Here is a 24,677-nt window from a genome sequence, read left to right on the forward strand (position 1 = left end):
TGGCCCCTGTGCTCGCTGTGTGGTCAGAAGAACGGGTAAGGAGTAAGTAGGAGTCACATAGGTATGGGGTCCACAGGGCCTGAAGAAGTGTTTGTTAAAATGGTTCTCAGAGTTAACAATGCTCAGAGCGTGGGGGTGGCTGCCCAGGGCCTGGCCAGGTGGATGGTGTTGGGCGTGCTGGGGACTCTACACCCGCTCATTGCTGCCTCACCCCGCAGCCTGTCCAGAGCAGGGGTGGTCACACAGACACTTCCGGGAAAATCTGAGGAATTTTAATCCCTGTTTCCATGACATGCACCTGCATATAAACTTTAGTTTGAAATTTCCAGGTTGGCCTTTTGGGCCCACCCAGACCTCTAGGATCCTGTGCAGAGTCCCACTGTACGTAGTAGGGAGCCTGGCTGTGTTTGGGACGAGAGGGAGCAGAGGGTACAGGGCTGGCTTTGAAGGTCTCTGGCCTGGGGCAGGGAGAGGGTGACCAGTACGAGAGCAAAGGAGGACATTAGGTTCAGAACTGAAATCCTCTCTCAGAAACTAAGGTGGAAGGCAGTGGGATGAGCTCGTGCACAGCCCCACCTGGGGGTGAGAGATAAGAGCTTGTTTTCAGGGCCGTGTGTAGCCTTGTGCTCTGTCATCCCTCAGGGCTTGGGCTCTGGAGGAGCATCTATCTTGAGTCGCAGGCAGGGTGGGGCTTGCCCATCTGGCCCTGAGCTGTGTGAGGGGCTGGATAAGCCTCCCTCCAGGGGCAGTGTTTTTCCTCCAGTGTCCCCAGACCAAGCTGTCAACTGCCTTGCAGATGGAAGTGCAAGCTTGTAGGAGCCTTTTTGGGCCTGGCCTGCTAGAGTCTCATCTTAAAAACAAGGACAAACCTTTCTCTCTCCTTCTCCAGAAAGACTTGAGCACAGCTCCAAGCTCCCCTCTTGCTGTGAGAGGTTTACAGGGCATCACCCTCCTGTGCAGCACCCTCCCTCCTGGCTTGTTCCAGGGTGTTCCAGGGGTTCGCCTGGGCCTGCAGCTGGCCCTCGGGTGCTGCTGGGGGTGCCCTTGGGGTCTGTACCTGCAGAGCTGGGTTGGTTTATAAGGAGGCGCCAGCCTCAGTGCCATGTGCCCCATAGGAGGAGGTGACCGATGTTGGGAAGGTGGAGTGAAGTCTTCTGGAAACTAGGGAACCGCATAGGCATGTCTTCCCCCACAGAAGGGGGCCCCACACCAGCATGTGCACCAGACTGTGTGGCCAGGGCTCTGGGAACAGATGGTGTGATGGAGAGCCCACACAGGCCTCACCTCCTTGTTTCCCCCTTACCCACATCGGGCCCTTGCTGTTGACTGTCCGTGAGGCCCATCCGCAGCACACACCCCCCACCCCACATCCTCCTTTACTGCCCCTCTTCTTATGGCTCCCCAGCGTCTTATGTTCACATGCACTCTGCTTACCATTCCCTGTATCTTTCTCGGCACCGCCAAGTGGGAGCCACCCAAGTACAGGTGTAAGTCGTACCCCAAGAGCCTGAACCAGAGCTGGAGCCTCCGCTCATGCCAGGGGCTGGACGGCTTGCCCACAGCATCACTGGGCTCCTGAAGGGGCAGAAACAGCGACATTTGAAATGAAGGGAATCTCGGTGTTTCCTTCTGACTCTGTACTATTCCGACAGTTGCTTTGAGCCATGTCTTACAGAGGACAGCTCAGAAGTAGAAAGACCTTGACTTTCAATCCACCAGCCTTTCTGAGCAGGTGTAAAGTGAAGTGGAGGAGGGACTGGCGCTGTTGGCCCCAGGTTTCCTCCTCCTCTTCTACCCTTCCATAGACGGGTGCTCAGAGCGTAAAAATTGCTCCATCAGGTGGAGCAATTAACCTGGGTCCCATGGGCAAATCTGTTGTGGCGTGACCTTTGATGACTTAAGCGCCTGTTTCTCAGGGTTTGATGTGAGCTGTCCACCCTGCAGAGACCCTTGGCCAAGGAGAGGGGTGGCTTTGGGAGCTCCATCTGCTCAGATGTACTTGCTTTGCACCCAGTTCTGGGAGAAGCCAAGAGCAGTGTCCTTTGGTAGGACCTGGGGAAAGACCCAGGGTCTCGTCCCCAAATTGTGACCCTCACCAAACCTGATCATGGGTTTCACCCTGAGGGGCTGTGGCATCAGCAACAACCCAACCTTTGCCTTCCAGACTCAGCCACAGCCTGCAGCCCCACCCCTGCAGTCTGGGGCGTTAGACCGTCCCTCAGCGGGGCTCCTCAGGGACGCAGAGACCTGAGAGAGTGGCCTGGTTCTCCCAGCACCCTGGTGGAGGGACAGGCAGAGGGAGCAGACACTGGTGTTGGCAGGAGTTTAAGCAGTAGTTGAGGCCACAGATGTGCTGTATTCTTGCGCTTTCTCTCCCCATCACCTGTTCCCTGCTCAACACAGTGAAGACTTATTTTTACATTTGACACTGCTCACTGTAGATTCTGCGAGCCCTCTGGGCGGTCCTGTGGGAACTGCTTGGAGTTTCAGGACAGAGGCCATAGGAAAGGCCTGTGGGTGCAGAGCGAGGCCTACGGGGCCGCCTCCCAATACCATGCATTGGTATACCTGGTGCTCTGAGGCCTGGATGAGGCGGCAGCTCCACCCAGCCTCCCTGGGCCTCAGCCTGCCCACACTAGGTTGGGGCCAGCCAACTGGGAATAGCAGAGCGGAACGGGCACGTGATAGGAGGGCACCCAAGGGCAGAGCTGGGTCAGAGCATGCTGGGCCTTGACTGGGGTGCAGATCCCCCACCCTCCTCTGCTCCAGCAGCTCCTCCACGTTGACACTGGGGGCTCTGGGCACTAAGCACTAGGGCTGTGCCACCAGCCCGTGGCTCCAGCTTTGTGTGTGGTCCCCCATGCAGGGCCACTAGGAGCCCATTCTGTGGGCAGGGGCGTCCTGAGAGGTTGTTCACCCTGAGTGGTCAGCATTCCTTGGGCCCTTTCTTCCCTCATTGAAAAAATGCTGATTGGTGCCCCCATACCCTACCCTTTACCAGCCATGCAGTGAGCAGCGCACTTTGTGACTGAATCTGGTCAGGAAACAGCATTAACCAGCAGGCAAGTGGTCGTCTGGTTGTCCAGTACGAAGGACACACGTGAGCAGTTAACAGCCTGTGAGGACAGGGCTGGGGTCAGGGTTCACCCCACTGAGGTCTGAAAGCAGGAAGGAACCTTGGAATAGCTGAGGACAAGCTTGTGAGTGAGGGCAAGTAAGGGCCCTGAGGACAGCAGCGTGGCCTGTCCAGCTGGACTCAGTGGGGTTAGGAAATGAGGTTGGAGAAAAGCAGGCAGATCACACAAGGCTCCTCGCATTTTGGGATCTTGGCTGGGACTTCTGAGGTGGGAGCCATGGGTGTCTGAGTGGAGAGGGTGGATGGAGGGATTGGAGCTGAGATGGTCTAGGCTTTGTATGTCCCTGTGGTGAAGCAGACAGGATTATGGGTGGTTTGAGGTTGGACGTGAGACACGAGGGTCAGGCTTGTGTGGTTGGGCCTGAGCAAGATTAGGGCCTGAAAGAACCAGCGTGCCGTCACCAGGGCGAGGAGCAGAGTGTTTAAGCCCAGGCTGCCTTGGGTGGCCACATGGAGCCCCTAGTGGCTGCTGCTGCCATCTGTGTGCTCCTCTCTGGCAGAATGTTCTGGGGGCCTTTTTGGAGTCAGATCCTGCCCTGCCTGGCTGACCACCTGTGTCTGGGCCTTCATCAGGTGTGCAGGGGCCCCCGCCATGTGCAGAGGAGGCCTTAGAACACCCGGGACAGAGACAAAGGAAGTTTCCCTTGAGCCCTGGCACTCTGGTTGGACCACAGATTCCAGGGCTAGTCAGAAATACAAATTATGTGTATGTTTGTGTTACATTTTTTCTCTTAAACATACTGAGATCTGGAAAGATGCTTTCTTGCCCTGGAAGTCCCCACCTGCGGCATTCTCTATGTGCTGGGAGGGAGCACCCTCAGTGGGGTTCTGTGCTGTCTGTGTGTGTGGTTAGAAGTTGCTGTGTGGACAGCTGATGGCCCGCTCTCTGCAGCCTCTGTACGTCCGGCGTTGTGCGGCTCCATGTCAACAGCTGGCTGGAGGTGAGCTTCTGCCTGCCCCACAAGATCCACTATGCGGCCACCAGCCTCATCCCCCCCGAGGCCATTGAGCGGAGCCTGAAGGCCATCCGGTGAGTGCCTGCCACCGCCTGCACACACGCCCTGCAGGGCCCCTCTTTTTTGCCTGAGATTTATCAAGGGCTTGGTTCCCAAAATTGTCTTTTCCTCTTCCTGCCACGGAAATCAGGTAGGGCTGTACTCTTTATAGAGTAAAAACACATGTTTTTGTGTCCAGTTTTGTCCAGAGATGACCCCAGGTTTCCCCTGGGCCCTCTCAGCACGACCTTGGTAAGTGGGGCTCAGCTCGACGTCCCAGCCTCGGGCCTGGGGAGGGCTGTGGGGCTGAGCCATCACGGCCGGACATTGACCACCAGCAGGATTGTGTCTCATGGTGTTACTCACCGGATCTCCTGCACTTGAATCAGAGCTCATGGGATCTCAGTTTCTTAGTTTAACTGATTTCCTGCAAGGAAAGAGCTGAGCCCTCTGTTTCCTTAGATGTTTTTTAACTAAAAAAAGAAATCTGGGCACATTACAGAAAACTTTGAGATGACAGAAAGCAATGCACTGCGTCACCCAGGCCCGTGTGCCAAGTCCCTGTCTTTCCTCTTGGGGTCCTTGCTCAGTATATTTTTAGGTCGGTCTAGTCATAGTCTACGGTGAGGGTTTTGCTTTTCCCATGTTTAGGACTCTTTTCTTAGAAAAGGTTCTCAATTTTTCAATCAGCCAACGTTTTCTGGGCAATCCCAGAAGTGGGAGTGAAGTTGGGTTGCCAGGTCTTCCTTGGTTTTGTTCTGATTCATTTTTTCCTGAGGGTTATGGTGATTCTTGCAGATTTTTAAAGGCCTCTGGACACAGCACTGTCTACTTCCTGCTGAGGCCTCTTTGCTCTGAGGTTCTGTGCCTGTGGGCTCCAGGTGTGTACCTGGTGCAGGGCCTGAGGTTTGCTTGTCCTGCTCACCTGCAACTCTGCTCCACAGCCCGTACCACGCCCTGCTGCTGCTCAGTGACGAGAAGTCCCTGCTGGGCGAGCTCCCCCTGGACTGTTCCCCAGCCCTGGTGCGCGTGATCAAGACCACATCTGCCGTGAAGAACCTGCAGCAGCTGGCCCAGGATGCAGACCTGGCCTTGCTGCAGGTACCCCTGGGGGCCTGGGGACACACCCTGGGTGGAAAGGATGGGCAGCAGGGAGGGGCTGGGCATCTCAAAGTAGCCACCTCATGCTGCTTCCCGACGGTCTCTGTCCAGCTGAGGCTGCTGCATGGCTGCCATCATGGTGGGTGGATGTGGGGTTGGCTTGAGGCTCTGGAATCAGTCAGACCTGGGATCAGGGCTGTGGGACCAACTTCCTCCTCTGAGGGTTTGGGGGTGGGTGGGCAGTGAGGCTGCAGCAGAGGAGTGAGGCTGTCCCGGTGCCAGGTGACTGGGCTGCACAGAACCAGATGTCAGGGCTGGGTGCTTGTGGGGTTGAGCAGGTTACCATACCGGTGGCCTTGACCACCCTGTCTACGTGGGTGTATGTGTGTGTCTGTGTGTGGGTGCACTTGCACTTGGGCTTGTGTTCTGCATGGGGCCACTCCCTTTCTGAACCCCGTCCTTGTGGGCTACCTCCCTCAGCCCTGGCTGTGGGTCTGGTTGGAGGCTGGACAGGGGCCAAGGGTGTGAAAGCCGCAGGGAGAAGTTAGAGGCCTGGGGCAAGAGGTTTTATATGTGACAGCCTGAGGATTGACCCAGGGTCTGGAACACAGACACTGGGTGGCCGCTAGAGGGCAGCAGGTCTTGGCTCAGAGACCAGCAGCTCCCACAGAGGCCCAAGGGCGGAGCTTTCCCAGGCCAGCCAGCCTGCCTGGGCCCTCAAGGGAGCCCTTGGCCTCTGCTCTTTAGCAGAGGGAGCTTATCCCCCAGGCCTGACTCTCAGGCCATTTTTTCCCAGAGCAGCCTTTTTGGATCCTGTCATCCAGAATAAGCCCTTCCCCCATCCCTACCCCATGACCTCTGTCCACTCCCCTGGGAGTGTTTATCAGACTCTGCCTTGCTGGTTCATGTGGGCCACCGGCCTGGATGGCACCCAGCGAGGACCATGTCCTGCTTGCCTTCATAGTGTCCACGGCACACAGAACCTCAGACATGCGCACTGCTCCACATGTACCACCGAACTTGTGACTGGTACTGGCCAGTTGGCCGATGCCTGTGGGTGTCTGCTGCTCTGGAAGGGGCTGGCCCTCCCTATCAGCTGAGGCTGCCTGGCATGGCATCTGCCGGGACTCTGTGCCTCACCCCTGCTGGCAGTCTCCTTGGACAAAGACAAAGCTCTGATGATGGCCCCGGCCTTTCCAGGGAGACTTGCCGGTACCTCCGTGCCCCTCCCCACTGAACCCAGTGCCGGTCAGGTTTGCTGCTGGCTTGGGTGTGTAGAAGCCTCCCGAGCCTCTGGGACTGCTGCTTCCTGCCACAGACAATTTAAAATTATTCATGTTGCATCCCAGGCAAAGAGGCTCTACCAGCAAGTATACTGGAGCTTTTTTTTGTCATGATAAAACTAGTATGGTCTTTCTCATAAAAATTCAAATGTCACAGAAATTATAGACATGAAAAGAGAAAGTCCCCACAAGCCCATATCCCAGAGGTAACCACTGTAGATTCCTCCAGGTTTTTTATATACATGCGAACACAAAACCTTTGATTAACAAATTTAAGGTCACACTGTACGTTACCTGGGATTGGGTGAACTTTGCACATGTGGGCAATGATCCTGGACGGGCTGCGTGGGCCCTTGTAAGAGGGAATCAGAGGGGGATTTGGCTGCAGAAGAGGCTTGAATGTGACCCTGGAGACAGAGGTTGGAGGTGTGGCCACCAAGGAGGTACAGCTTGAAGAAGCAAAGAACGGTTTCCCCTCTGCCAACACTTGACTCTAGCCTTGGGGTACTGGCTTCAGACCTCTGGCCTCCAGAGGGCGCTCTGTCCGCAGGGAGAGGTGGCAGAGATGGAGGGACGTGGATGTGCGTCCTTTAGGCGATTGTCAGCAGGACTTGAGATAAGAGGGAAGAGGGTCAGTGGTGCTGCTCGAGGCCCTGTTTGCTGGGAAGAGGCAGAGGGGTCTTTGGCACTGTCACAGGTGATGCGTGCACCCCCCCTTGGAGGCATTTGGCGATGGTGGTGCAGGGTGAGCGGCGCTTGTTCAATGTTCACAGACCTGGCCCTCCTGGCGTCGTGGTCTGTCTGTGGCCCATCCTGATGCCTGAGAGTCCAGGAGAGCAGGACAGTGGGCTGTTCTCCAGGGATGAGTGTGTGGGGCAGGGGCAGGGGCAGTGGCCCTACATCCATTGTCATGTGGAAACCCGTCTCCACGCTGGGTGCCTGGTGGGCATAGGAGCTGGCCTCTGCCGGCTGGCAGAGGATGTCCAGCCGGCAGAGGATGTCTGGATGTCCAGCCGACCCCCTGCTCAGCTGAGCTGACCACGTGATCCTGGCTGTCCCCACCATCGCTGTGCTCATGCTGGCCTGGATAGCACAGGGACCGGTGATAGAAAGGCTTGTTGCTGTGAGCCAGGGAAACTGGATCTGCCTCCCAGGCACTGTCCTCCAGCCCCCTCTGCCCACAGGTTTTCCAGCTTGCAGCTCACCTGGTGTACTGGGGCAAGGCCATCGTCATCTACCCGCTGTGTGAGAACAACGTCTACATGCTTTCTCCCAATGCCAGCGTGTGCCTGTGAGTCCCTCGGGCTCCCAGAGCCCAGGGTCCCCGGGAGGGCAGGGGGTGCCCCCTGGGTCATTCAGGCCCATGATCCAGGTCGGGCCAGGTCCAGCCCTGCATGACTCTCCCTAGGCCTGTGCTCTTCCTCTAGCACATGCAGCCTCCAGGTAGGGTCTGCAACTGCCCATGTGTACTGGCCAGTAGGCACTGGATGGGGCACTTGCTGGGAGGTCGGGAGCCTTGGCCTTGACTTGGGGGCTATGAGGGGCTGCATTGTGGGGTAAGCGGGTTCTGTCCTCATTGCACGTACCATGCTGCACCCCCTGCTGTCCACAATGGGCTCATGGCGAGGGTGCAGATGCCATGAACACAGTGGGGAGGTCTCCTGGGCTTGTGGACACCTTGCCCACCTGTCCCCAGGTACTCCCCACTGGCCGAGCAGTTCTCCTGCCAGTTCCCATCTCATGACCTGCCGTCCGTCCTTGCTAAGTTCTCCTTGCCGGTGTCCTTGTCAGAATTTAGGAATCCCCTCGCCCCTCCTGTGCAGGAGGTGAGTCTCAGGGGCTCAGGGAGCCACCTGGTTTGGTCCCTGATCCAGGGCCCTCAGTGCTGCTGTGCCCTTATCCTGGGCTTGAGGGGAGGTGCTTGCTGTGTGGGTGGTACGTGCCCTGCCAGGGTGACCAGGAGCCCAGCTAGGCTACCTGCAGACACTTGAGCAACAGTCCAAGTCCTTCCTACCCCCGTGCACCCATGGAGCCCACCCTGCGCAGGGTGGGCAGATCTTAGGGTTAGAACCAAGTTAAGAGGCCTAGTTGGCAGGAGATCAGTGACCTTTCCTGGGAGGACAGAGCCACCTGGTACCCTCTTATGGGCCTGGGGTCCCAGAGTTGGGGGACGCAGAGATGATTTGTTTGGGCCCTGCCCTCCGCCTCCCTCTCCTATCTGCCATGGTCCAGGTGGCCACAGGGTCTTTGGGTGTGTCTTGGGCTCACTGGTCCCCAGAATCTCCTCATCCAAGAGGACCTGGACAGGACAGGCCCAGGTAAGGGGCAGGCAGGGGTGCTGGGTGTGGTGGGGCGGCTTCAGGGAGGGAGAGGCACGTGGAATGAACTGGTGAGCTCTGTGTCCATGGCCGGGTTGAGTGCTCCCTCCCCTCTGCCGCAAGCCTGGGGCCCTGGGCAGGGCCCAGTGGGCCAAGTGTCAGAGATGGGGCTGGGTGTTTTCCCGGCTCTGTCTTCAAAAGTAAAATATTTGCCTTAACAAGTGCTGAATCTGTTAGGCAAAGCCATTCCTTAAGGAGAGCAAACCCTTTCCTTTCTCAACCTGTGAATGAGGTAGGAATCATTTGCTCAGTTCACTTCAGTGCCGAGCGTGACTGTTGTAAATGCTGTCTTTCCCAGCACCTTTGGTTCTCAGGAACTGTGCCAGACTGTGCCGGCTGAATAAGAAACACACTTTGCATGTGCACTGCCTCCCCCTGCCCCCAGCAGAAACTTCCCCACAGGCCCGATGGCAGGTGGCTTTTGTAGGCTGAGCCCGAGGGTCCCAGATGGAGCTGGTTCTGGTTCTGTTCAGTCCCAGACTGAGGCCACCTGCCCCCCACACCTGCTTCAGGCCTAGAATGTACTCACTGTGCTGCTTCATTTCTTAATTTAAATTATTTTACAATTCTCGGTTTGATTTTGTGTGACCGGGTCACACATGCCCATGTTAACCCTATTTCCACGGGTGGTCAGCCGGGACACTGGGGAGGAGCAGGTGGGTGTGTGTGTCTGGGAACATGGACGCCGTATGCACATACCTCCCTGTAACCGGGCCCAGAGCTTCTCCCGCACAGGCGTCCTTGCTGCTCCTGGTCAGCCCCAGCCCCATGGAGCGTGGACTCGGCACCTAGTATCTGCACACCTCAGCAGGGCTCTCTGCCCCGGGCAGGCTTTCAGGTTTACCCAGGGGAGGATTTCCTGCTCTCAGGGCAGCTGTCCACAGCTTCTTTCTGTGGCAGGGAGGGGGCTCCACAGAGCCCAGTGGGGAGATAAGGCAGAGCAGGACCTCCACGTCACAGGGCCCCCGGGCAAGAAAGGCCAGACATGGGGCAGCCTGGGTGTGATGGCAGCCTTGGCAAAGGTGGCCCCACTGCCTCCCCAGATGGGAGTTGGGTTTGTGAAGCCAGATGGCGGCTGGGAGTTCCCTTTCTGAGGTGTCAAGTCTCACCCTGACCTCTGGGGTGACACTCAGGTTGTTTCGGGCCATGGCTCCCTCCTGGCCTGGGCCTCACGCTGCCCGTCCTGCAGACCCAGCTCATCCAGATGGTGGTGTGGATGCTGCAGCACAGGCTCCTCGTCCAGCTGCACACGTACGTCTGCCTGATGGCCTCGCCCAGTGAGGACGAGCCCCGCCCCCGGGAGGATGATGTCCCCTTCACCACCAGGGTTGGCGGCCGCAGCCTCAGCACGCCCAACGCCCTCAGCTTCGGCTCCCCAAGTAGGACCCCCTGCCAGGGCATCTGTCATGGGGTGGGGGGTGAGCACTTGGGAGAGGCGGGCAGCTAGGAGGCCCGACTTGGGTGCTGCAGGGGGTGACCACGGCACCTTCACGGCTGCACCAGCCCTAAGCACACTCACCTGCCCCTTCTGTGGGTAGCTGGGGTCCCGGGAGACACCGCCGCGCCCTGCCAAGCAGCTTTCCCTTGGAGGGGAAATGGGAGGCCCCTCTCCCCTGCCTCCCTAGGAGGAGGCTCTACCTTGCTCAGTCAGGACCAGCCCGGCCCAGCCCACATGCTGCCCAGCCTGGGATCAGAGCAGACCACACATCGGCCCCAGGGGGACAGTGGAAACCTCTGTGCCCAGGGCCTCTGAGAGGACAATGACTGTCAGTGCCTTCTTGAAAGCCATTTTAGCCACAGTGCCCTGCCAAAGGCAGCAGCCCATTGCCAGGCCCCAGGTTCTTGGGCTTGGAGAAGACAAGGGTCCAGAAGGCCTGGGGGAGGTGCCTCCCAGGCTGAGGCTGGGCCTTGGGCCCAGGGCTCCCATTGTCCATGTTGGGCGGGAGGGTGGGAAGACCAGGCCTGACCTAGGGTGTGGGGCTGCTCCGCGAGGGTGTGGCAGTGGGTCCCAAGGTTGGCACAGGTGACATGTGGCTGGGGCACCAGGGGGAATCCTGGGGGCCAGCTGCTCCCTGACTGGTGCCCGCTCACAGCCAGCAGTGACGACATGACCCTCACCAGCCCCAGCATGGACAACTCTAGTGCAGAGCTGCTCCCCAGTGGGGACTCACCGCTGAACAGGAGGATGACGGAGAACCTGCTGGCCAGCCTGTCTGAGCACGAGCGGGCAGCCATCCTCAGTGTGCCCGCGGCCCAGAACCCCGAGGACCTCCGCATGTTCGCCAGGTGGGGGCAGGTGGCAGTTCTAGGGTCAGGACAGAGTGGATGGGGGTGTACCTGCACAACCACACTTCAGTCCACTGATGGCAAAGGGCACTCACTGGTTGAGGTTGTCCCCACCTGGTGCCTGCCTGTGGGGGGGCTCTGTCCTGTACCTGCTGGGTGTTGCTTGTCACTTCTTGGGAAGCTGCAGCAAGGTCTCATCCTCATGGGCCTGGGCAGCTGGGCAGGGGTTCTTCCCAGGACTCTTAGGCTGGGGTGGGGTCTGGGATCTCCCCATCATAGGTAACAAGCTTGGGGGCACTGCAGGTGTGTGGTGTTCTGGGAGGTCAGGTTGTCAGGAATGGAGCACCCCCAGCCAAAACCCAACACGAGGCCATTCTCTGCCAGCCTCCTATGCTGGCCCCAGCTACAGACATGCCCAGAGCCAGAGTAGCAGGAAAGACAGAAGCCTGGCGGACCTGTCCCTGCACTGCCCTCAGAGCGCTGAGGTGGGCGTGACACTTGAGGGGACCATGGTGGGCCAAGGTCCGGGACACTGCCAGGGAGGGGGCAGGGCGTGAGCGGCTGCTCCCTGGCAGGCATCTGAGCCTACACATGTTTGTCCCCCGCCCCACCCCCAGGCTCCTGCACTACTTCCGTGGCCGCCACCACCTGGAGGAGATCATGTACAATGAGAACACCCGGCGCTCCCAGCTGCTCACGCTCCTGGACAAGTTCCGCAGCGTCCTGGTGGTAACTACCCACGAGGACCCGGTTATCGCCGTCTTCCAGGCCCTGCTCACGTGAGCCCGAGCTGAGGATGGGGCAGAGGGGCTGCTGCCGTGGGCAGGGGTGCTGGCCTGTCCCCTCCCCATGCGGCCACTGCCCTCTGCATCCTCAGTTTCATCCAGTCCTCGAAACAGACTCCACGTCTGAGCTGAGAGGGAGAGGCTGGAGATGGAGGAAGCATCCAGGACTCAGGCCTCTGAGTGAGACCTGCGTGCTTCCCACAGAGGCTCAGGCCTGAGTTCTCTCAGAGCCCCCTCCCCACCCTGCCGGTCCAGAATGTGAGGCCTGAGTGCCCAGCCCAGACCTCTCCACTGTCCTGCATTAGCCACAAGGAGGCTATGGCCAGGCTGTCACCCCACAACACACCCCACTCAGCCGCCACCTGAGGCACAAGGACCTGGGCTGATGATGTCCTGCAGCTGGTGAGGGCCTGCTGAACATGCTTCCTTGGGGGAGGGGCAGGAAGCTGCTCCACACTGGTGCTTCTGGTCCTCCTGTGCCCAGGGCGGCCTCTCAAGACACCTGCTGCACGCGTAGACCCGGGTCCTACCATGGAGGAAGAGCTGACTACCAAGGGGCTCTGGCTGAGACGCAAGTGAGTTTTCTGGAAACACTGCATTTATTTTGTTTTTAAACAATTAAAAATCATCATCCACACAGGTCCTTACTCAGGCCTGTGCAGTCCGCTCAGCCGCTCTGTCCACCACGCTGACCCAGGGGCTGCCCTGCACATAGAAGCGCAGGGGCTTGTGGGCCCACTCTCCAGCATGGCCGATGCCCACTCGGGCTGCTGCCACCACCGCAGACTCCCTGGGCCCCTGCTCCAGCCATACAGCTTCATCTGTGGCCAGGTCCCGCTGGTCGAAGCTCTTGTCAATGGCCAGGGCCTGGCACAGCTTGGAGGGGCCGTTGCAGAGCTCACGGTCTTTGAGGGCTCGGCCTGTGGCACCTTTGCGGAGGGTACTGCGCAGCTGCCGCATGGCCTCCAGGCCTCCCAGGGGCTCCAGGGCTCGCAGCAGGACACACGCCCCATCCCCTGTGGGAGAGACAGGGCCCCCCAGGGCGGTTGCCCTCCCTATCACAGGGCACGAGAAAATGCTCACTCACTGTCCATATGCTCAGCCCGCCTCCCCTCCTGCACACCTGCACCCACACACACCCCTGCCTCTTGTGGGTGCCTCTGGCCACCTAACCACCAGCTGGGGAGGACCTGGGAGAAAGCCTGGCCAGAGCTCCCGGGTTTCCTCTGGTTTGGTGATTGGCTCTCATTGTGAGGCTGGCCTTCCACCCTGGGGCCCGTAGTCCTCCATCTGCCTCCCCCACTGGGTGTCTTTTGGGGGAGCTGGAAGGGTGGCTTGGAACAGCCACCAATGTGTGCAGGACATGGGTGAGCCCCACCCTGTGACCCAGTGGGGAGACTGACGTGGCAGGAGGTACTGACAGCCCACCCCCACCTCCCTCAGGGTCCCCTCCCCAACCAGTCTAGGCCACTTAAGAGACAGGGATTCCCTCGAGAAGACATCTGTCCAAATGCCTTTGGATTCCTGGCTGGGGACAGTGATTATCCTCTGGGCTCTGGACAGAGAAGCCCTGATCCTCCAGCAAGGCCACTCTCCTGGGATACCTGCTCCAGCTGGGAGTCTGAGGGGCTCAGCCTGAGGCACGGCCAGGCCAGTCCCCACCCTCAGGCCTCAGCCACACAGGCCTCCCCATGAGCACCCAGGAGCTGGCCCTGAGTACTTGTGGCAGCCATGGCCTCCTGCGTAGCCAGCAAGTGTGCAAGTGTTTGTGACCAGGTCCCCTTAACCAGACGGTTTTCAAAGGACCTCGAGATGTGCCCAAAGGCCCATAAAGCCTTGAAGTTTTAGTCCCTTCCTAGGCCCTCCCCTGTCCACCAGCCTCAAGGCTACCTCTGGTTCCACCCTCTGGGTGCCACCTGCAGATGGGTCGGAGGAGCAGTCAGCCCCTCCTCTCCTGGAAGGCACCTGAGTCCCACATCCTGACAAAAGCACGACACCCCCACCTCTTCCCACTGGGCCTCCCCATCACCCCCTACTCTGCCCATGCCAGCCACTCAGCCCCTGGAGTTGGCCCTACCTGTTCTGATCTCTGCACCATCTCTGCCTCAGGGACATGCAGGCCATGACTGTCCTCAGCCACCCCCTGCTCACTGCACCCAGATGACCCTTGGCCCTGACTGCACTTCTGTGGTTTTTCTGTCCCCCTGGCCTGGATGTTCCTGGGGCCCCTTGGTCACGTGACCAGAAAGTAACATGCCACTTCCCACATCTGCCTTGTTCACTGTACCTGCAGAAGACTTGGGCTCCCCCTCTTCCTCACTGATTGCAGCCTCTTGCCCAAGCGCGGTCTCCCCTCACACGAGGGGTTGGTTCTAATGTCAAAGAAAAGCTTAGCAACCTAAGTAAGCTCTCTGGGTGACAACAGGGCCCCCGGGGGCCATCCCTGCCACTCAGTTTCACTCAGCACCTGCTTTGTGCTGGGCAGAGGGCCAGTTGTGGGTTCCCTGTGTCCTCTCACCCCTGTGGCTCTGGCACTAGACATCCCCAGCTGTCCACTCTGGGCAGTCACAACTCACACATCACTGGACTCGTTCCACGGGTGTGACTGTCCTCAAGTGTTTGTTTACCTGGGATGGCAGCTGGCACTGGCTAGTCCAAGTGGGCTGGGCTGACCCTGCTGCAGGTCAGCAGTGGCTCGGGCAGGACGGTACTGTGGGCTCTTCCTGCTGAGCAGAGACCACCCAGAAAACAGAGCTGCCTACACATGAAGGACAGAGGCTGCCGCAGGGTGGGTCTCCTGAGATGGGTGGGCCCTCCCGGGAGCCGTCAACCAGCGTCTCTCCGCATGGCCCTGCTGACCTTTGGGGCCCACAGTTCTCTGGGGGGCTATCCTGTGCGTTGTGAGCTGTTCAGCATCACCTCCATCCACTATATGCCAGTAGCATCCCCCCAGCAGTGATGACCAGAAATATGTCAGACATCGCCTAATGTTGCCCGGGGGTGGGGGTGGGGGGTGGGCAGGGTCATCCCCAGTAGAGAAGAGCTGATCCAGACCTGTAACTCGCTGCCTGGCAAAGCTCTGCCTGAGCCTAGCTCACCCCAAATCGATCTCACCCTGTTTCCCCACAATCAGCCCCTCCCAAGTCTACCCTGGGCTGTCAGTGACACCAGCTCTGAGCTCTGGGACCAGTGGTGGCCTCATGGAACCATCTGCTCTATGTTCAGGTCAACCCTTGACCTCTACTCCATGGGGGCCCCCTGTACCTCCAACCACCCTGTCAGTGCAGCCAGAGTTCCTAAAGCCCCAGCCTAGGCGAGCAAGGGCACCCCCTTGCTCAAACACCTGCCCAGCCTGGTCCTCCCAAGGGTCTATCAGCTGAGGGGACTGCTCTGGCCTCCTTCCCCCACCCACCCCGTGCCCCAGCACCACTCACCTCGGCTGGAAACATTCATGCAGAAGTACATGCCATAGATGAGATACACGTACAGGGTCCCTGGCTTCATGAACATGCCACGGTTGCGGGGGGTCTGCCGGCCACCCCGAGAATGGGCAGCTTCATCCTCTGGCCCCAAGTATGCCTCAGTCTCCACAATGCGGCCACGGAGCTCTGTGCCATCATCAAGTCGTCGGACCAAGACCTGCTCAGGGCAGGAAGGGGTGGGGTCCACACAGCCCACAGCCTGGACTCACCTCCCCATCTCAGAATGCCCCAGGACACCCAGGTCTATCCAGGGACCCCCACTGTCCCCTCCATCCTACTGGACTACTGGACCGCAGGCCCCTCACGAACTGTCCTATCGTCAGGTGCAGCCGTCTTAAACCCCAGCCAGGGCACCAGCACCAGTGAATTCATGCACTTCAATCTCCTCAGCCGCATCCCCTGCCTCCTCCCCAAGCCCCACTGGACTGAAATGCCCAGCCTGAGGCCGAGCAGCGTGTAGGTCACAGGGATTCCAGAGCCTGTGGTGCCCCCTCCACCTAGACTAACCACAAAGGACTGTCATACGCAGCCCTGACCCACCCAGCTCAGAGAGACCTTTCTGAGCAGAGGGACCAGCTGCCCCACAGCGCCCCAGCCTGAACCATGACCCTGGGTGTCATAAGCTCCTCAAGGAGTAGAGCGGGCTGGGCAGCGAGCCAGGGAGGCGAGCCTGGCGATAGCACCCTGGGCAGTGGTGAGTCCAGGAGGGGCCAGTGGAGGACAGGGCAGGGGCCGTTGCCAGGGGCTGTCCCCAGAGGGGTGGGCACTCTCATGCCAGCAGAGCACCTAGAGGGGCAGAGCAGGCCACAGGGGAGCTGGTCAAGGCCTGTGGAATGTGAACCCCTCTGCCCTACTCCTTCGCCATGTGGCACTACAGGATGGCCCTAGGAGTGGTCAGCAGTCACATCCAGTGTCTAGAGCCTGGGTCTGATTCAACTTGGGTTCACAGTAGTTTCACAGGCCAGCCACCTCCCCAGAGACACCCCCAGCACCCTCCTTGTCCTTAGGCCAGGGCAGTCAGTTGGGTGGCCAGGCTACCTGCCTTAGCCTATGGAGCCCAATGAGTCTGGGGCTGGGGTCAGTGTCATAGGGGCAGGGAGGTGGTGCTGAAGCCTGGGTGCTCAGTTGGGGAGCACTACAGAAGGCCTTCCTGGGAACAGGGGAGAAATCCTAGAAGTCCCCTACACATCTACATTTTGGGCTTGGCCATACCATCTCAGACAAGGCCTCATTTCCACTTTCCAGGAGATCAGAGGGAAAAGTCCCCCATCCACTTGACTGCGTGTTTCCACACCTCCCACGGCCCTTTCCTCACCCCCACTAAAAACACAGCTCCTTCTTGCTGGTAGAGGGTCCCGAGAGATACAACACTCTTCTCAGCCAAGTGGGTGACGGGAGAGTGGTCTGGGTTGTCATGGCAACTCACTGCTTCTTGCAACCACCTGTTTAAGGATGAGTGCACAACCCAAGCCTGGTCAAGGGGTCTGCGAGTACCTCTGTTGGGAGGTCAGGAAAAAGGGATGTACAGGGTGAAACACTCCTCTGCTGGCCATTGCCCTGTCCACCCTTGGGCTCAAGTGGGCACAATGGGAGCCTAAAGGGAGACTATGACAGTGAGGCCCTTGGGCCATCAACCTGACGCTGGGACTCACCTGCCCCGTGTGCCATTTCATGTGTGATCATAAACCCTCATTATTTAAGGTGCTTTTAGAAGGGTCTTCTGGCCCTCGCCACTGAAAGCATCCTCACAGGGACAGACTGACTAGGTCACACTTTAGGCCACACTCCACCAGCCCAGGTTTCAGGATCTGTTCCCCTCCACACAGCACTCTTGGCACCAATCTTCTATCAGTCACAGAAACCGACTCTCCTTGGCCATTTTAACCTAACGGTAGGCTCACTAAAGGAAAAAGAGTAGCCATGGAAGCTCAAGGAGGACCAGAGAGCTAGGCCTAGAGTTTGGTACCCAGGAATAAAACACAGATGGCGCTCCAGATGGATGTGGCCAAACTCTGCTGTGGCCGGCACATGCGGACACACACACTGCGTGCTGATGGGCTCTGCCCCCACGGGCCATGGGCAGTCTCTGCTTCCCGCTCAAGAACTTGGAGCTGCAGGGGCTGCCTGGAGACGACTCTGACTTGCGCAGCCCAGAGGCCACAGTCTAAAAGCTGATACACACACAGATGAGCTCCAGCAAGGGAACTTACTGTGCTGGGGATAGACCCTCCCAGACACAGCCAGCACTGACCGTGGTCCTTTTAGGAAACTTGCCCTGAGGGCCATCCCACATGGAGACGGCTAATGCTGCTGTGGCTCCTGTCCTCACTGCCCAGAGCAGGCAGGCAGGTAGTGGCGCCCCTGCCCTCACCCAGGGCAGGCACCATGAACAATCTCAGCATTCTTCCTGGCCCATCCTGGACCCAGCCCCTGCCCCAGACGAGTGAGGTGAAGCTGCCCGCAACACGTGTGGGCAAAGCAACTAACTGCATGGGGACAAGCAGGCCCAAGTCAGGGAAGTGAGCCCAGGGTAAGAGGACTAGGGCCCACAGACACTGCATGGAGATCACTGCCTCAGCAGAGGCCACACCACTACATTCACATTACCTGCCCCAGAAAGGCCCGTGCCAGGGGGACTGCAGGTTGGTCGAAAAACTCTGATCCCAGGCGAGCAGGGCAGACCTTCAGGTTTGAGAAATAGATGCTGCGCTGGGGGCCCAGGGTCGAGGGCAGGCCCAAGCGGGGCTCCTTAGGGGAAGGTGTCTGGGTTCTATCTGGTGGTTTCTGATGCTGCTTGGCCTCCAACAGTCGCTGCCTTTTTTGGCCCATTCTGAAGGAAAGCTGTGACAGGAAAAGACAAAATAAAGTGTATGAATAGGAGAGGTGAAGTCAATCATTCAAGGACTCACTTAACTGCCTGTCTTCAGTTTCCCCATCAGCAAAAAGGGGGCAACCACCTTGTGGGTTGTTACAGGTACCAACAGAACGCCACACTTGACACACTCAGCCCTGTGCTGGGACCCAGGAGGACCTGGGAAATGACTGCGCATGAAGGCAGGTTGGTGGCGGGGGTGATACAGGCCATCACAAGCAGGAGTTACACAGCCTGCTGGCCATGGGCTACAGGGCTTGGGGAGGGGATAGTGGCACCTGAGCGTGGGGAAAGGGCTGGTACCCTCTGATTCCCATTCATCATGTGGTCTCCAAATGAACTTCTGAGCTTGTTTCTGGAACCCTGCCCTTTGAACCGGCATCCATGCCCTTCCTCATGTCAGCAGGGCTCCCACTGTGCCAGACCCCTCCTAGAATGGCCCAGAAGGCCTGACACAAACACGTGGGTTAGCACCAGGCAGATGGTCTACTCGGTCCCACCACAAGTGCTCAGGGCATGACCCCCAGTGAGTCCCCAACTGCCTTCTCCCTCATGACCCAGGATGTCAGATTGACAAGGATAAGTAAGGCAAAGGTGAGGTCGGAGGAATGAGGAGGATCTGCTGAGACCAGCACACTACCTGCCTTCCACCAGCTACCACAGGTCCAAGGAAGCTGACCACACCCCCTTGGCCATTCTGGGACCAGCCGCTCTCCAATGAAAGGAGCAGGTAAGCACCAGGGCCTGGAAACACCCTCCTCAAGGGCTGATTCCAATGCCTTCCTGGCATGTGACAGACCCCTTATTTTTAACATAAGTGCAGACACTGCATTGAACGGAGACCGCCCGTCTGCTAAGAATGGATGCTGACGTGATAGTCTTTGCAGCTTGGCCCATCTGCCAATACCCACCGGGGCTCAGACTCTCGGACACTGTGGCCCCAGTTCTAGTCCCAAGTTTGGCCCCTAGCCAACCCTGAGGCACTAGGGTTGCTATGGGTCTCTGCCCTGATCCGCCCTGGGCAGTGGGGGACTCACAGAGCTGCCTAGGGACTGAGGCTCAGAGAGGCCTCAGCTTCCCTACTGCTGACCTAGGATTCGAACCTGCCCCAGGCCTCAGGCCTGAGTGAGGTTACCCTGCCTCAAAATGTGCACCTGGACACCTTACACACATCCCTGGCCCTGGTTAGAAATCAGGTGTTCCCTGGGTGAAGGGCCCCAGAAAACGGCTTAAGATGCCTGTGCCTCTGTTTCCTCGTATGCAGAAAGGGAACCAACGTCTATCACACAAGATGGTTCTGTGAATAACATGAGAGGAGCCAGGTAAGCACTTGGCTGGCAGAGAGCAAGCACTCAGTGAGTGTTAGGAAGAAACACCCTCCACAGGGGATGCTTCTGGGCAAAACCTGGGGGCAAGAGTCTCTTGCTAGGCTGGGCCCACCAAGAGGGCAGGAAACAGTCGCCTGGATGGGGGTGTCCAAGGGACCTACCAGCTCTCCATCAAAACCTGGGCAAAGTATGGGGGTGGGGTCAGTAAATAAAGGGAAAGTATTTGTCTGGGACAGACAGTGAAGCGAGGAGTGAGGGGAAGTGGCTCCTCAGGCCAACCGCGAGCCAACCCCGCGGTCATTTCTGTGCCAGGCTGGCTCCAGGGCAGGGGGGCGTCTAAGCCCCAGCTTAGTGCCCGGCATTCAACCAGAAAATTTGTGTCGGGCTGTCCCTACTGGAGACCTCGGGCCGGGCCTCGACTTTGCTTCTGGCAAACGGAGCCGCCGAACCGGGGTCCGACCCCCGCCAGCAGGCGCTCGTCTGGAGGCTGCAGACCCCAAGGGGCGGGCCCGCGCGCTCGTTACTGGTCCTCTCCGGGCTCCCTCTCAGCGGCTGCCTGGGGTTGTGGGGTCCAACTCCGGGTGACAGGCTCGCCCCCGAGCCTGTCCCTCGGCCGCGCGCCGAGCGAGGAGCGCGCTCACTTGGGCGCGCACTCACCTGGGCCTCGCGCGGCGCGGGCATCTGGCGGCTCCCGCAGCGACTCTCGCGGCCGAAACCGCCCCGCGGGAAGCCCACCCAGGAGCGGATGCCGGAAGCGCCGCCCGGTCCAGGGGTGGAGCCGGCGCCTGCGCAGAGGAGGACGGAAGCCTCCGGGAGCGGCGCGATTTCCCGGCGCGGGTCCGCCCCCGGGGGAGGGGTCGGAGCGGGGGCGGGCGTTCCCGGCCTTCGCCCCATCTCCCACCCTGGACAAAGGCCCGCGCCGCTGGGACACTTGTGGAGAGAGCAGAGGGAGAAGGCTGCTGGGGTTGAAGAATGCCCGCCTCCCTCACCCTCGCGCCCCGGCCCCCCTACCAGTGACATACCCCCACCCCACTTTGCACCCTGGTCCCCCCACAGACGCAGAACTCACTCAACCACCAGCTAGTGGTCAGACCACCAAGGGGCCCGGTCAGTGGTGAACCTTGACTGGGCCCCAGAGGGGCCCCAGCTGGAGGCGTAGTGGTTTGCGAATGGCCCGCAGACGGTTCTGTGGGGTGCACTTGGAATGCGCGTGAAGGAGGTGGCGCCGAAGCCCGGGTCCTTGGGACACTTCTTCCTCGACTGCCGAGGGGCATTACTTGCTCCCTATCTGGGGGGCATCGGAGTGGAGAGGTTGGGCAGGAAGACTTTGTCCAGGAAGGGGACGCCAGGCCTCTCCAGAACCTCCCTCTCCCCCCGGTCATCGCATATGGGTAGGTCCCGGGATTCTGTGTCTGCAGTGGAGGCCCCACCCCTCCCGCCACCGAAGGATGCTGAGAGGAGCCCGCCCAAGTCTGGGGGTGGGCCTACTGGAGCTAGGCCAGCCCCCTGGAGAGGCTGAGGCCAGCAGTAGGACTGTGGGGGCTCGTGAGCATGGTCTTTCAGAGCAGTGGCTGGGGCAGTATGAAGTGTGATTGGGGTGGGATAGGTACACCCCCTTGTGAGCGTATCCTGAGCTGTCATTGACTTGTGTGACCCTGGCCCTGTGAGGGGTACCCGTAGGGATTTGGAGAGCAAGTGGATGGCATCAGATGGGAGGTGCTGGACCGGCCATGTGACTGGGGCCCTCAGATGAGCCTGGCACCTAGTCTCAGGGCAAGTCCATCTGGGAGGACCCCAGTCCCCAAATGCTCCTCCTCCAACCCAGCAGCTGAAAACTCCAGCCCAGGCCCAGCTGTACTCCCCGCTGCACCCCCGCCCTGCCCTAACCAGAACTTCCTGGGGAGGGAGGGGCAGCAGCCTTTCAGTGCCTGCTGGAAGCCACCCAGCTGTTTGTGGCACTTTGTGCCGCTTCCTTCCGGGGGTGGGCGACAGACGTGTCATAAATACAGACTTGTGAGGCAGGCCTGGATGTGACTCCCACCCCTTTCTTTCCTCCTTACCCCCTGCAGCCATTCTGCCCAAACAATGACTCCCCCTTCCTGCCTTCCTGTGTGCCCAGCCTCCCTTCCCTCCTCCCTTCCTCCTCTCCCCACCAGGGAAACTGAGGCTACTATTGGGCCCTGTTCCCTGGTGAGGGCAGGGGCAGGGGCAGGGTGGGTGCTGTTCTGTATTCATTTTTGTTTTGATTTCACCAATGGTGACGGGTCCTTGTAGAAATCATGGGGAGTCCACACATCCCTGGGGGAATGTTTGATCCCCAACTTGAAGATAAGGAAAGAGAGGCTCGAGGGCAGCCCAGGCCCCCAGGAGGCGGAGGCAGGGCTGGAGCCAGCAGCCCACTTCTCCAGATGTTCCAGCCTGAGTGCAGGGCCTTGCATAACCTCTGTGCAACCCCCCCTCCACTTCCTGGTTTGAGGTCTGAGGCTCCACCACAGGCTGGAAGTGCTGGGCTGAGCGTTCCCACTGTGGCCTACAGGGCACGCTGGCTGGCTGGCTGTGGGTGAAAGAAGGTGGTGCCAGGCTGGGGGTGGGGTGGGTGGACCTCGGGGTCTTCTCTGTCCCCACTGTGGCCTGCTGCTGGGCTGGAAGAAGATGAAGGTGAGGATACCCCTGATGCTCTGAAAATGGTCAGTGCTGAAGTGAGCTGCTCTGTGCCCCGCTGCCCCATGGCCATCGTCACTGGAGATTTGAAAGAAAGGACAGCAGCTCCACCAGCCACAGAGGCCAGAGTTCCAGCACCAGCATCGTTCCCACCTGGCACATGGTTCCTTATCCTCTCTAGTGTAGGGATGGCTAACACCATGAAAGGGATGGCACCCTCCAACTTCTCAGCAGGGTGGCTTCTGGCATCCTGATGGGCCCTGAGGGCTCAAGAGGCTCCTTGGGCAGTGAGGGCAACTGAAGGAAGTCTGCATGGGCCGCATCGTCCCCTCCTGGAGCTGTGCTGCCAATGTTACTGGACTCTGAGCCCAGGTACTCACATGTGCTGAGACACAGGGAGAGACAGCTGCCTCAGAAATAGCCAATGACTTCAGGCACCTGACCCATCTGGCCCACCTGTGCCTCTTCCCCAAATAGCCAGAGGTTGGTCCAGGGCCTATCCAGGCCCCCCGAAGCTCAGGGCTTGCCTGCCGAGCTGAGGATTCCAGGGTGGCTGGAGGGGAATCTTTTTAGTGGTCAGGACTCCCTCATGTCCTAGATTCACAGGGGTGGTCCAGACACCAGCCCATCCCCAGTCACCTGCCCACACACTAGGCAATTGTGGCTGATTTCCTTTTCTCCAGGGCTGGGGGTGGGGGTGGGGGTTGGTGCAGGGAGGAAAAAGAGGGACCAGGAGCTGGATTTCCATGTCAGGGGCTCCCCAATCAGAGCACAGGGCAGTGGGCCAGATGTGAGGCAGAGCACACATGTGTGCATACATGTGTCCCTATAGACTGGGACTAGGCCTGGGCATTCATGTGTCCAGGCCTCCACTCACACCATCCTTTGGATACCAGGATTCTGGCTCAAGAGGCCCAATGGGATGGGCTGAGAACCTGGGTATTCCTGGATTTGCCTGCCAGGGTGCACTGGGGCGGGCCTTGGGAACAACATCTGTGAGGGACAAGAGTTGGCCACAGAGGGTGCTGAGGATTCCACGATGCTCAGGAGCTGAGAGGGTCCTTTGGAGGTAACCTGAAAGAATATAGGGGAAGGTCACTTACCCGTGACTGGACATGGAGACCATCCTCTCTGGGGAGGGAGCATGATGTTGGGAAAGGCAGCTCTCATCCACTGAAGGTGACTCCTGGCAGCTGAGGGTGGGGGGCTGGGGAGTGAGCACCTGTCCCAGCTGCAAGCTAGTTGGGCAGCTGGGAATGAGTGTCTGGGTTGTGGAGGGGTCTGGAGGGTGCCCTGCAGCACTGTATGCCCAGCCATGGCATGCTTTGGAGGTGATCCCAGACCCTGGCCTCCAGAGAGGACACCACTGCTGGCCCTGCCAGCCCCGTCTGGGCATCCAGGTGGGTGGGGCATGCTTATTCCTGGCAGGGGTCAAGAATGCCAGGCATGGAGAGACTGTCCTGTCTCTGGCTGAGGGCCTGGCATGGGAAGGGTGGCACGTGTGGGCTGCAGGAGCCCTGAGCGTCAACATGGGTAACCTTCCTCTTGCCTTGTGTCCCCAAGGCCCCTGAAGTCACCCCCCATGGCCACCCCAGTAAAGAAGTCCTCCTGTAGCCCTCCAAAGCTTTCACTGTCTCCCTCTGCCTAAGAATTGTGTTGATATACCTGTGTTTGCTAATGACCTGGTATGTGTCGGCACTACTCTGTCCTATGGTATGGACAAGGAGACAATCAGAGGGTTTTGTCCCTTGCCCGGGTTCCAGGGCCAACCTGTAAGCTGGCTGCCACCTCAAATTGTCACCTTTATTTTCTCTGCAGCCAAGGACCAGGGCAGTCCCACCCTTGGCATTTTTGCTAACCGTGGCAGCAACTTGGTTCAGAGAGGAAAAGGACCACCTGGTCCCAGACCAGCAAAGGGCCCGAAGACACATTTGTGGGTCCCCCGAGGCTTTTGGGGCTGGGCCTCACATGCCTCAGTATTGTGGCCCCAGTGGAAGGGTGCTTAGAACACCCATGGTCCCAGTTCTGTTTTCTCCAAAGGAAGAAGAAAGATCACCCAGAATCTCTCCATGGAGAGGGGGGCCCGCCACCACTCACAGTGCCTGCTCAGCCCTGCCTATATCCTGCCATTGACCTCTCACCCCCATTGGTCTTTCTTTGGGGTGGTTGTGCCGCCCCCCACCCAAGTCCAGCAATGTCAGGTGTGAGGAATGCTGGAAAACCCTCTCCAGCAGCCTCAGCCTAGAGCAGATGGGTCATTTTTTGTTCAACTCAGCAAGTGCAGGAGTGAGCTCCCCCCACCCCGGGGCGGTGCGTGAGCTCTGAAAGAAGAGCACAGAGTGGTGGCCAGAAATGGTGCTGCCACCTCTG

The 24,677-nt window shown here is 59.2% G+C and overlaps 2 protein-coding genes across 7 annotated transcripts in view; one reads left to right on the forward strand and one right to left on the reverse strand.

Annotated features, from left to right (window-relative positions):
* Positions 1-12,634, forward strand: part of NPRL3 (NPR3 like, GATOR1 complex subunit) — a 32,000-nt gene extending 19,366 nt beyond the window's left edge. For 3 of the 6 annotated variants that reach the window (XM_045513695.2, XM_010950920.3, XM_045513697.2), the window contains 7 exons: positions 4,029-4,166; positions 5,076-5,232; positions 7,700-7,806; positions 8,212-8,341; positions 10,083-10,272; positions 10,987-11,179; positions 11,797-12,634. In XM_045513695.2, the coding sequence (XP_045369651.1) occupies positions 4,029-4,166; positions 5,076-5,232; positions 7,700-7,806; positions 8,212-8,341; positions 10,083-10,272; positions 10,987-11,179; positions 11,797-11,962 (1,081 nt within the window). In that variant the 3' untranslated portion in view covers positions 11,963-12,634. Of the gene's footprint in view, positions 1-4,028; positions 4,167-5,075; positions 5,233-7,699; positions 7,807-8,211; positions 8,342-10,082; positions 10,273-10,986; positions 11,180-11,563; positions 11,665-11,796 lie in introns of those variants that run through there. The other 3 variants (XR_012500409.1, XR_012500410.1, XR_012500411.1) reach the window with 3 other exon arrangements.
* MPG (N-methylpurine DNA glycosylase) lies at positions 12,541-20,555 on the reverse strand. The gene is made up of 4 exons (XM_074346720.1): positions 20,304-20,555; positions 18,054-18,287; positions 15,399-15,603; positions 12,541-12,980 (listed from the first exon to the last, which is right to left on the reverse strand). The coding sequence occupies exons 1-4, from the start codon at positions 20,538-20,540 to the stop codon at positions 12,613-12,615; spliced, it is 1,044 nt and encodes a 347-aa protein (XP_074202821.1). The 5' UTR covers positions 20,541-20,555; the 3' UTR covers positions 12,541-12,612.
* Positions 20,556-24,677: the final 4,122 nt, after the last annotated feature.

This window comes from Camelus bactrianus, chromosome 18 (genome assembly GCF_048773025.1).
Source record: "Camelus bactrianus isolate YW-2024 breed Bactrian camel chromosome 18, ASM4877302v1, whole genome shotgun sequence".
NCBI classification, from domain to species: domain Eukaryota; kingdom Metazoa; phylum Chordata; class Mammalia; order Artiodactyla; family Camelidae; genus Camelus; species Camelus bactrianus.

Excerpts from the sequence above, each read along its gene's own strand:
- MPG (XM_074346720.1), bottom strand. The coding sequence starts at position 20,540 with ATGGGGCGAAGGCCGGGAACGCCCGCCCCCGCTCCGACCCCTCCCCCG. Across the intron at positions 18,288-20,303 it reads CCGCGCCGCGCGAGGCCCAG|CTTTCCTTCAGAATGGGCCA; the intron begins GTGAGTGCGCGC and ends TTCCTGTCACAG. Across the intron at positions 15,604-18,053 it reads CACGGGCCTTTCTGGGGCAG|GTCTTGGTCCGACGACTTGA; the intron begins GTAATGTGAATG and ends TGCCCTGAGCAG.